Here is a 12,888-nt window from a genome sequence, read left to right as displayed (position 1 = left end):
TATAATAAGTGAGATGGGATGAAACAGATAGAGAGAGAGGGATGAGTGATTCGGAACTATTTCTGTTCACACAGCTCTGAGTCATGACTCATAATGAGTGAGTGAGTCACACCATAATGCAGAGTCACATGTAGGAGGAGAAACTCCAATAAGAATAACTTATCACTGAGAGAGGTGTTAGTAGTGAACCGTGTGTGTGTGTGTGTGTGTGTGTGTGTGTGTGTGTGTGTGTGTGTGTGTGTGTGTGTGTGTGTGTGTGTGTGTGTGTGTGTGTGTGTGTGTGTGTGTGTGTGTGTGTGTGTGTGTGTGTACTTGTGTAAAGTAACTTAGTACATGTAGGCCTATAGGCCTACATGTACTACGCAGTGGCGTAAAGTAACACAGTGTGGTGGATATACACACACAGGACAATCATTAAGTACAGTTATAATTCACAATGTTTACATTAGTTTTGTTCCACTTTACCAGAGGCAGTATTTCCTTTAAATGCATAACCTGTGCTGTTACCTTTAAGAGAAAATGCACACCTCCGAGGTGATGACGTAATTACCTGCGCGACAGGTCTGTTGTTATTGTTTTTTGTTTGAAATAAACGGAGTGCTACTTGGCTCTTCAAAGAGGAATAAATCTCCGTCGTTTCTCTGCCTGCACTCCTACATTGGTGACCCCTTTTACTCTTGGACGTTTCCAGAGTTTACTGAACATGTCTGCTACACTAAAGTTGCCCGACTTTTGGGAACGGAACGCAAGTGCTTGGTTCGCACAGGCGGAGGCTCAATTCGCCATCAAGGACATAACGGTGGACGAAACAAAGTTTTATCATGTCGTGACGTCCCTTACCAGCTCAACTGCGGGAAGAGTGGTGAGCCTACTAGAACGTCCTCCAATACGGAACAAATACACCACTCTGAAGACGCATCTACTGGAGACGTTTGGACTTAATGAATCCGAACGTGCGCGCCAACTACTCTCCCTTCCCGGTCTCGGCGACAGTAAGCCTTCTGAGCTGATGGATCACATGCTGGCTCTGCTGGGAGACCATCAGCCGTGTTTTCTTTTTAAGGAGTTGTTCCTGCAGCAGCTTCCAGAACAGGTTCGTTTGGCACTTGCAAATTCACCTATTGCTGATTTTCGTCAACTGGCCAGGGAGGCAGACAAATTTTTCTCCGCTGGAAAAAAGTGTTTTGCAGCCACGCCCCCTTCCACCTCCAGTGCTACCAGTGATGACTATATGCACCAGCCATACTCCATCTCTGCCACCACCACTGTGCCCCGACGTGCAAAGCAGTCAGGAGGATTGTGTTTCTACCACGCCAAGTTTGGCAACAAAGCCAAGAAATGCCTGCCCCCCTGTACATTCAGTGCGTCGGGAAACGCACCGGCCGCCACCTATTAGCAGCCGTGGGTGTCGGCCGTTCCGGCGGCTTACTGTTTATTACTGACTCCCTCTCCGGTCGTCGCTTTCTTTGTGACACAGGCGCCCACATGAGTGCGCTGCCTGCATCAGCCACAGACATTCGAGCAGGGCCACGCGGCCCCCCCCTTGTGGCTGCCAATGGCAGCACAATCCACACCTTTGGCACACGCACTGTGACGGTGTGTTTTGCTGGTCAGCGTTTCACCTGGGATTTTGTGTCAGCAAAAGTGTCCATCCCCCTCTTGGGTGCTGATTTCTTTTTTGCCAACAAGCTTCTAGTGGATGTGAGGAACCGCCGCCTTGTCCACGCCGAGACATTCGGCTCATTTCCCTGTGAACACAGTGACAATGCCCCGACAAAGCTGTCCAGTGCCCTCTCGCCCACTGATGACTTTTCTCACCTCCTCGAGGAGTTCTCAGACATCACCGCACCTACCTTCTCATCCGCCTCCGCCAAACATGGCGTGTTGCACTACATCTCCACCGATGGCCCACCTGTGTACGCCAAGGCCCGCCGTCTTGACCCACACAAGCTCGCTATTGCAAGGGCTGAGTTCGACGCCATGGAACGCCTTGGCATTGTTCGTCGGTCGAACAGTCCGTGGGCCTCCCCCCTTCACCTGGTGCCCAAGCCCAATGGTGGTTGGCGCCCGTGCGGCGACTACCGGCGCCTTAATGCTGTCACTACACCGGACCGTTACCCTATTCCGCACATTCACGACTTTTCAGCCCACCTGGCGGGTGCGTCTATTTTTTCGAAAGTGGACCTCGTCCGGGGCTATCACCAGGTACCCGTTCAGCCTCAGGACATTCCCAAAACAGCGGTGATCACCCCATTTGGGCTTTTTGAGTTTCTCAGGATGCCATTCGGCCTGAAAAGTGCTGCCCAGACCTTTCAGCGTTTGATGGACACTGTGCTGCGTGACTTGTCGTTCATTTTTGTCTACCTGGACGACATCCTGGTGGCCAGCACATCTAAGACAGAGCACCTGTCACACCTGCGTATCCTCTTCAGTCGTCTCCAGCAGCACGGCTTGATCATCAACCCAGCGAAATGCCAGTTTGGACTGTCTTCCATGGATTTCCTGGGCCACCACATCACTACGGCCGGGGCGGTTCCACTGCCATCGAAGGTGGAGGCAGTGCTGAAGCTCCCGCAACCTCTCACTGTCAAGGCTCTACAAGAGTTCTGCGGCATGGTAAATTTTTACCACCGTTTTGTGCCTCGCGCTGCCAACCTCATGCGGCCCCTATACAGTGCTCTCAAGGGTAAAAAGACTCCTAAGCACGCCATTTCTTGGTCCACGGACATGTTGGCGGCTTTCTCTGCCACAAAAGATGCCCTTGCAGACGCAACTATGCTGGCTCACCCTGTGCCTGAGGCCCCGGTTGCCTTGACCACGGACGCCTCTGACTATGCTGTTGGCGCTGTTCTCCAGCAGTTGGTCAATAGTGTTTGGCAGCCGCTCGCTTTTTTTAGCCGCCAACTTCGGTCCAGCGAGCAGAAATATAGCACTTTTGACCGTGAACTCCTCGCCCTGTACTTAGCCGTCCGACACTTCCGTTTCCTGCTGGAAGCTCGTCCCTTCACTGCCTTTGTAGACCACAAGCCTTTGACCTTCGCCATGGCCAAGGTGTCGGAACCATGGTCTGCCAGGCAGCAGCGCCACCTGGCTTTCATCTCTGAATTCACCACGGACATCCAACACGTGGCGGGAAAAGACAATCCCGTGGCTGACTGCCTCTCCCGTGTGGTCATTGGCGCTGTCCACCTCGGAATAGATTATGCCCGAATGGCTGTGGACCAGGCCTCGGACCCCGACATTCAGGCGTACAGAACGGCGGTCACTGGCCTCCAGTTGGCGGACGTCCCGTTCGGCGATGACGGCACCATGCTGCTCTGCGACGTGTCTCTGGCCCTGCCCCGTCCTGTGGTGCCGCAGGTCTGGAGACGGCAAGTTTTCGACACCATACATGGCCTCTCGCACCCGGGCTGCAAGCCGTCACAACGTCTTGTGGCGGCAAAGTTTGTCTGGCATGGCCTGAAGAAGGACATTCGCGGCTGGGTCAGAACCTGCGTGGCATGCCAACGCTCAAAGATCCATCGCCATGTTAAGGCCCCATTGGAGCAGTTCACAGTTCCTGAAAGGCGTTTTGATCATGTCAATGTTGACCTGGTGGGACCCCTTCCTCCCTCCAGGGGATTTACTCACCTCCTGACTATGGTGGACCGGACCACCCGTTGGCCGGAGGTTGTCCCGCTGTCAGCAACGACTTCAGCTGACGTGGCCCGGGCCTTCATCGGTACCTGGGTCGCCCGGTTCGGGGCCCCCTCTGACCTTTCTTCTGATCGTGGGCCCCAGTTCACTTCCGAACTCTGGAATTATGTTGCCCGTCAGTTAGGTGTCTCACTCCACCGCACTACAGCATACCACCCTCAGGCCAACGGCATGTGTGAACGATTTCACAGAGACATGAAGGCCGCCCTTAAGGCTTCTCTCACGGACGACGGTTGGGTCGACAAACTCCCATGGGTGATGCTGGGGATTAGGACAGCGCCTAAGGAGGACCTCCTTTCTTCCTCTGCAGAGTTAGTTTATGGCCAAACCCTCAGAGTCCCGGGTGATTTTATTCCCCGCACTACAGTCCCCTGGTCTGCTGCTGACCAACGGAGTAGTCTCCTGGACACTGCCCGTACCTTCCTACCAATCCCAACCTCGCACCACTGCCTGCCCCAGGTGCACATGCCTCCCGACCTGCGAGCAGCAGGGTATGTGTTCATCCGCCACGATGCCCATCGGGGACCCCTGCAACCACCGTACGATGGCCCTTATCGGGTTGTGGAGGCTGGCGACAAGACATTTGTCATCGATATCGGGGGCAGGCTGGATCGCGTCTCAGTGGACCGGCTGAAGCCGGCCCACCTGGACTTGGGCCGCTCTGTTGAGGTGGCTCAGGCACCACGCCGCGGCCGGCCCCCGGGTAGGGCTGCCATGGAACAGATCCGGCCCCCTTTGAACCCCCCGCACGGCCACCCGCCGCCTGCTCACCGTCAGCGACCTTCTGTCACCCTCCCGCTTCACCCCCCTCTGCCTGCCCAGGAGCTTCGGAATAGCTTTGGGCGGGTCATTCGGGTCCCTGGTCGTTTCACTGGGCCAGTTCTTGTGAATTCTGGGGGGACGTGTGTGGTGGATATACACACACAGGACAATCATTAAGTACAGTTATAATTCACAATGTTTACATTAGTTTTGTTCCACTTTACCAGAGGCAGTATTTCCTTTAAATGCATAACCTGTGCTGTTACCTTTAAGAGAAAATGCACACCTCCGAGGTGATGACGTAATTACCTGCGCGACAGGTCTGTTGTTATTGTTTTTTGTTTGAAATAAACGGAGTGCTACTTGGCTCTTCAAAGAGGAATAAATCTCCGTCGTTTCTCTGCCTGCACTCCTACAACAGTATAAATGTACTCAAGTACTGTACTTGAGTAAAATGTTGAGGTATTTTTTACTTCACTGTAGTATTTCCAATTTTCAATACTTTTACTACATCTCAGAGGCAAACATTGTACTTTTTACTCCATTACAATTATTTGAAAACTTTAGTTACTAGTGACTTTGTAGATTTAGATTATTGTTACAAATTCATTAACCATCTATCTATCTATCTATCTATCTTCTATATATATACATTTCTAAACCCAAAACCCCCCAAAAAAACCTGCCACTGTGTGGGACTAAACACAAAAACAACATATCAATGTCACTAACAAGACACGCCACAACGTGCAGAATTACTACGCGCAGTCTGTAGGCCACTTCATACTGCTCAGCACACATCTGCCCCCTCGCAGCATAATTAATTGCGGCCAACACAAACTCACAACATTACAGTCGGCCATGTTGTTCCTTAGCGTCATCGCCGACCACCGCCCAACGAGACCCAAGTGAGGTCAGACAACACACTCCATATTTGGGCATAGCTCCATTGGGAACATCTCCTATTATGGCTTTATATAACCGCCCAACGAGACCCAAGTGAGGTCAGACAACACACTCCATATTTGGGCATAGCTCCATTGGGAACATCTCCTATTATGGCTTTATATATTATAGAGACCAACAAACACAAAGCACCGCGCAGCGGCTAGGGGGGAGGGGCGCGCAGCGCCCCGACCCTCTAGTTTTTGTATACATTTGAAAACTTGTGAAATGGGACATTCTGAAATAAGTACTTTTACTTTTGGTTCTTTAAGTACATTTTGATGCCAATACATTTGCACTTTTACTCAAGTACATTTTGAATACAGGACTTTTACTAGTAACAGAGTTTCTACTTTGCAGTATTGATACTTTTACTTAAGTAAAAATATGAGAACTTCTTCCACCACTGAGTGTGCGTGCGTGCGTGTGCGCGTGTGCGTGTGCGTGCCGTGAATGTTGATCATTTTTAGGTGTTTTTTATTCATTCCTTTCTTCAGAGGATTTTGAAGACGCTCTGTGGATTTGCTGGCTTCTTGTTAATTGCGCTGGAAGTTTTTTTCGGTCTAAATCAATAGGGGATTAAACTTGAAGAAGTTTATGAGGGGATTAGATGAGAAAGTGCATTTTGTCTGGGTGTGTGTGCCATCCATGCATGCGTGCGTGTGTGCGTGCGTGCGTGTGCGTGTGTGTGTGTGTGTGTGTGTCTGTGTCTGTGTCTGTGTCTGTGTCTGTGTCTGTGTGTGTGTGTGTGTGTGTGTGTGTGTGTGTGTGTGTGTGTGTGTGTGTGTGTGTGTGTGTGTGTGTGTGTGCGTGCGGTGGAAGTAGAGTGGAAACGGGATTGGAATAGTAATGGGGCTGAGGAGGTCGTATAACGGCTCAAGTCGGGTTCTTTCTCACAGAATGTTCTCCAATCAACAATAGCAGATTTGTGTTCCCGGGGTATAGTATTTTGGTTGGAATGTACGGCTCAGTCACAAGGTCCTCGAGTCCTGCGAGGGTCCCGGGGGAATCCCCCCCCACCCCCCAACCTGCATCTCTCATAGCAGAGACTCATAGACTCAATGGCAAAGACATGTAACCGCCTAAACCCTATAATTTGTAGCTGACCGGAGTACCTCAGGGCTCTACAGTACACTCTAGTACAGTGCTTCGCAAACTTTTTAAAGTTTAAATTAATATGTATTTGGCCACGGACCCCTATCAGAAAATACTTTGTGGCCCCCATTTGGGTTTTTATTATTTATTTTTTTATATTCCAATATTCTAAAATTGTTTTTAGTTTTTTCCAAGATCTTTGAAAGAAATCAGATCTGTAGGTCATCTATTAAGAAAAAAATCTTGACGAAACATTACATTTTGAATATTTCTTAGAAATAAATCTTGTATGGGCGGTCCCTGGCACAACATATTTTCAGATGCGCGTCCGCGGCCAAATATACAGTTTATCAATTTGGGGGCCCTCAACATGGAAAAAAAAAACTAAATTGAGAACCACTTGATTAGACCACCTGGTCTGGTATTGAGGGGAGGGGGGGGGGGTACTGTACTTGGCAGTGGCCGTGAATGCCAGTCATTAAGGCCGTCGTTACAAAAGCCTGCCGGCCTGCCCTCCTTCCTTTGCGGTTTCCCCGCGGACCAGGTTCCACTTCCACACAGTATATAGAGCAGCCATTGTTTTACATGCATGCATGCGACCGCTGCCTGCCTGCGGCCCCCCAGAGACCAGGTGTCTGTTCAGTCGTAGCTCCGCCGCCAAGGGAAGAAGAAATATGATAAATGCACTTTATACCTCCCCTCTGTCAGGCAGGGAGGGGGGGGGGACATTTTCTTTCTCCCATGGTGCTGCCAACAGGTGGGAACGAGTAGCCAACACTCAGGTTACCTACCGGGTACTGAGAGGCGGTGTGCGTGTGCGTGTGTGTGTGTGTGTGTGTGTGTGTGTGTGTGTGTGTGTGCATGTGCGTGCGTGTGTGTACTACTATACACAAATATTATACAATTTAAGCTGTAAATTGTTTTCTTACTGTACATACTTTTCTTTACTGTATATATTTATCTCTACTGTACATATTTTTCTTTTTGTCTTCTAAACTGTTTATATGATGTTTTGCATAGTAGCGTATATTTTTCTGTCAATTAATGTTCCGATGAATTGAGTACAAAGGACCCCAATGAAAAGAAAAAAGCCATAGGCTTTCTTGGGTTTAAAATCTTTTTTTTTTTGCAAACTGCTAATAAAGTATTCAATCAATCAATCAATCAATCAAGCAATAGACATTGTTGAAGAGCATTTTCCTGGTCATCACTGGCGGAAATGTGGGGGACGACGTAAAATGTTTATACCCCCCCCCCCCCAATACCAACATGCGTGTGTGCGTGTAAAGCCTATGAATGACACTCCGTCCTTCTCTCCACTGTGTTGTTCAGGTGCACCAGGAAGGAGAAATGTGAGCGTTCCACGGAGCCTCGCCGCTTCGCCTCGGACATCAAGCAGTGCGTCCGTCTCAGCGTCCATCCCAACAACATCTCCGTGTCCCAGTTCAGCGTCACGGTGAGTCAAGTGCTCCGCAAAAAAAGAACGAAAAAAACACTGTAAAACTAGAAAAAGTGCTCCTCGGAGCACAGGTCTCCGCCAGGTCAGGTACGTTATTCTGGCCTCCTGGTGACGCTATAATAGGCCAATGTGAAAAGGATGCCATTTATTCTTAGGTCTTTCACGGCAATCAGACACTGCATTCATGATTTGAGGCATTTTGTTCCAAAAATGTGTTTTGCTAAATTAGCCTTGCTGGTGGCGCTATAACAGGCCAATGTGAAAAGGGTGGCATTTCTTCCTCTGCCTAGTGGGAATGTGCGTGTGAAATTTCACGGAAATCGCAAGCTGCATGCATAGTTTGAGGCTTTTTGTTCCAAACGGACCAATACTGCAAACTTTGGAAGCCAACCATAGGCAATGAGGATGGAATATGGGAAATCGGACAGATCCGTGTTGATCACATGACTATAGAGATACTGTGTACCGATTTGCATGACGTTTAGATAAAATCTGTAGGAGTAATGTAAAAAAAATGGGTACAAATCGGCCGCCTGGTGGCTCTATAACAGGCCCATGTAAAAAGAATTGGGGCAGAGGTTTTGAATTGGCATCCAGGGAGTGTGTGTGCACAGTTTCGCAGCGACCGGGCCAACGGTGCTGGAGATTAGCTGCTAACACACAGACAGGACGGACGGACACACGGACGGACGGACGGAGGGTAAAACATACTCCCTCGCCATGCCTTCGGCCTGGTGGAGACAATAAGTAAAAGTATCAATAATGCAATGTAGAAACACTGTGCTACAAGGAAAGATCTGGTAAACAACATTTTGGCATACCACAAGTAAAAGTACTCATTATGCAGAATGGCCCGTTTCACAAGATATCATAATGTGTCAATTTATAAAAACATATTTTGAAAATAGCCAAAGTTTAAAGAGGGCTGAAGTGGCTAATGCATGTTTCGTAATAATAATCAAAATCACCGTAGTAAGTTTCTCAAATAATTGCAGTGGAGTAAAAAGCACAAATATTTGTCTATGAGATATAGCGGCGGTGAAGTAAAAGTATTGAAAATTGGAAATACTCCAGTAAAGTAAAAGTGCCTAAAACATTGCACTTAAGTACAATAATTGAGTAAATGTACTTAGTTACTTTCTGCCACTGTCCTAGTATAGAGCCGTGGGGGACTGTGGTCGAACTAAGTACCACATTTACTATAGCCTACCATTACTATACTAACATACAGTATGTGTAACGCTTAACGTTTACAGCCAACAGTTGGAGGTCAGTGTGAGTGTCTCCTGATTGTTGGCAGACGTTCACACCACTTCATCTCCATCCCGTATTTATTTTCTAGCCGTTTCCGAACTCGGCTGCCAAATGTGCCACATTTGGAAGTCATCGTTGTATTGCTTGTTAAGACTGTATTGATTGGTGTGAAATGAATTCCACGCTGCCCAGGGGGGGTCGTTGAGAAATCATACAATTTGCATTATACGTCTGCTTAGTTATTATATTTGGAGCGTTGCCCGCAAGCACATCCGAGCTCGTCCTACACAGACAGTGTGATGACTCAGAGTAAAGGATACAGATTCTTCATTTGCATATATAAATACACACTTGGAAACGTGTAGGATGTGACAGGCATTTAACCCGCCTTGAGTAATGCCATGCTGTGGCAGAGGATCACACTATCCACACACACGCGCGTGCGTGTGCGCACGCTCGCGTGCGTGCGTGTGTACTTGTATTACTATACTTGTGAGGGCTATACTCGTGTACCCAAACCACTATTCCACATTCTCCTGAATGCTATCCCTGAAACTTCACCTCCCGATTAAAAAACACTCTACATTTTATTTTTGATTTATCGTGAATCGATTAAAATCGATTCAAACTGGTGACAATTTAAATCGATTTAATAAAAAATTTATTCCGATGCAAACAGCAGAGGGCGCGTAAAAAAAAGAGAAGAAAATACAGGATCTTTGTAAGAGAATTGATACAAAAATGAGTTTTCAGTCATTTGCTACTGTATTGAAAAGAGGATAAGAGAAAACACAGTATGAGAGAGAGAAGAAAATACTGGATTTGAAAGAGAGAAAGAGAAATAATATAATAAAATGCATTTGTCTGGAAAATAACTTGAAAAACATTTTGAAAAATCGTATCATGTACACTGTACAGTACCTAGTATCGGGATTCGAATCGTATCGTGAGTTGAGTGAATCGTAACATGCCTTCTATTAAGCAGCAAGTATACAGTATATGCGTCGATTTATTTCATTTATATTAGGACAAATTTACGTGACTGTAAAGACAAAACGGAAGCAGGGAGGAGGCGTTCACTTTATCCTCTGATCATTTTCAGAGCTTCCTTTGCTCCAGACTGTATGATGGAAGCATTTGAACGTTGTGGGAGGAAACAGTCTGGCTCACGATGCTATGTGAGGGTCAAATGTCCCCACAAGTAGCCTATATAGTAGAATTTGAGAAATAGACATTGTGAGGATCATTTTCCTGGTTCCCCATAAGAGAAATGGTTGTTTTAGGGCTTTAAAAGGGTTTGGGGGAGTTAGGATTACAATTAGGAACAGATTCGGGTTGGGATTATAGGATTAGGATTATTATTATAGGGTTTTGGGGTTAGAGTTTCCCTTATTTTATACGTAGTTGTGTGGTGATGTCACACTCAAAATAGCTGATCTACAACCTCACAACGCGTCACAGCACGTTGTGAGCTTGTAGATCAGCATTGTTCTGATCTTTTTCGGCCATTTCCCAGCTACTTTCAGTGCTGTGCTAAAATGTTGATGTCCTCACATGTACAGTAATAAATACCTGAGTGTGTGTGTGTGTGTGTGTGTGTGTGTGTGTGTGTGTGTGTGTGTGTGTGTGTGTGTGTGTGTGTGTGTGTGTGTGTGTGTGTGTGTGTGTGTGTGTGTGTGTGTGTGTGTGTGTGTGTGTGTGCGCGTGTGCGTGCATCCTTGCGTGCGTGTGTGTGTGTGTGTGTGTGTGTGTGTGTGTGTGTGTGTGTGTGTGTGTGTGTGTGTGTGTGTGCGTGATCCTACTGCCAGTTGGAATTCCAAACTGAATAACAAAGTTTCTATAAAAATTAAAGTCTGATGCTTTTGATAAACTATTTGTCACATTGCTAGTCAGCCCGCATCATTCTGTGTCCCACAGTTCAAATATGATTATTGTGGGGTGTCCTCCAGTTCAAATATGATTATTGTGGGGTGTCCTCCAGTTCAAATATGATTATTGTGGGGGGTCGCGGCCTGAAAAGGTTGAGAGCCACTGAAATAGAAGGTTTAGAAATGATTCTGAATGTCATAAATAAACAGTCTGCTTTTCTAAGGTCAAGCCTGGATGACTGCGTGTCACAGCAGAGCATGTTTGGTTTACCCAGAGATATGGTTCCTCTAATGATATTCATGGAGAGTGTGTGTGTGTGTGTGTGTGTGTGTGTGTGTGTGTGTGTGTGTGTGTGTGTGTGTGTGTGTGTGTGTGTGTGTGTGTGTGTGTGTGTGTGTGTGTGTGTGTGTGTGTGTGTGTGTGTGTGTGTGTGTGTGTGTGTGCGTGCGTGCGCGCGCCAAAACATACATTAACCCCTTCAGCCCTATAAATATTTTGGCCATTTGAAAATAGCCGATCTACAAAGCTCACTTGTAGATCTGCTATTTTTAAAAGATTTTTATAAGTTTTAAAAACGTGTGAAATTGGACATTCTGTATAATGAGTACTCTTACTTTTGGTACTTTAAGTATATGTTGATGGCAATACTTTTGTACTTTTACTCAAGTAACTTTTGAATACAGGACTTTTACTTGTAACAGAGTATTTCTAAAGTGTGGTATTGATATTTTTTACTTAAGTAAAAAATGTGAGTACTTCTTCCCCCCCCGTGTGTGTGTGTGTGTGTGTGTGTGTGTGTGTGTGTGTGTGTGTGTGTGTGTGTGTGTGTGTGTGTGTGTGTGTGTGTGTGTGTGTGTGTGTGTGTGTGTGTGTGTGTGTGTGTGTGTGTGTGTGTGTGTGTGTGTGTGTGTGTGTGTGTGTGTGCGTGCGTGCGTGCGTGTGTGTTCTGTGCCTTTGGAGAGTGTTTAACCTTTTCCCTGTAAGCGGGCATTACCTAGAGGGGGGTACAGGGGGCACACATCTCCCTATCCATGCCACTGGCAGACAGTCAAATACCCCACCCTTGACCTTTGTGTTATTAAACATTTGTTTGAAAGGATGAGTCTGATGGTCTTCCCCTAGAGTCACATTTAGCTTTTGAAACCACCCTCTTTTTGTAGAAAAAAAAGACAGCAACATTAATTTAGATCTTTTGGCTTCAAACAAACACCAGGGGGTTGTTTGTTTTATAAGCTTGATTTATAGATAATCTGGTTCAATTAAGTCGCTTGCTATTCCTGTGTTTCTATCTATTTTAACTTAACAAGCTCAGTAATTATAAGTTCACACTGTTCCATCAAATAGAAGCATACAGTATGTTATGTCAAACTTTATGTGAAATGGAGGGGGGGTGGAGGTAATGGTGTAATTTCAGTTTAAATATGAAATAGTTGTTGTTATTTCACACAAACGGTTGCAGTTTTGACTACTTTCAGCCTAACATAACGTAACAGCCTTGCTCGGAGGTCATATTAGCATGGAATTAAGCCTTGGAAGATAATTCCCAATGTAGACATTTAGAAGAAAGTTCTTATCCACAGCAATCACTAACCAGCATACATCTGGAAGATGCTAAATTAGAAAGGCGACAGTACGGTTCCCTGGGGTACTCCAGTTCTTCCCATTAACACATCGGACTGGCAGCCTTGTAGAATGACATATTGTGGCCTACGGGTGAGATAGTTCGTATAGGCCACCATGTTGAGGTCCACCTGCATAGATGTAAGCTTCTCGAGGGGCTGGATGGTATTGAACGCACTAGAGAAGTC

The 12,888-nt window shown here is 46.8% G+C and overlaps 1 protein-coding gene across 1 annotated transcript in view; it reads left to right on the top strand.

Annotated features, from left to right (window-relative positions):
- LOC311039662 (plexin-A4) overlaps positions 1–12,888 on the top strand; it is a 162,184-nt gene that overhangs the window by 24,953 nt on the left and 124,343 nt on the right. Inside the window, exon 2 of the mRNA XM_084049606.1 lies at positions 7,831–7,954. Within this exon, the coding sequence (XP_083905732.1) occupies positions 7,831–7,954 (124 nt within the window). The remainder of the gene's footprint in view (positions 1–7,830; positions 7,955–12,888) is intronic.

This window comes from Gymnoscopelus microlampas (genome assembly GCF_963454915.1).
Source record: "Gymnoscopelus microlampas genome assembly, chromosome: 23".
In the NCBI taxonomy this organism is placed as follows: Eukaryota; Metazoa; Chordata; class Actinopteri; order Myctophiformes; family Myctophidae; genus Gymnoscopelus; species Gymnoscopelus microlampas.
This window is presented reverse-complemented; position numbering and strand designations above follow the sequence as displayed.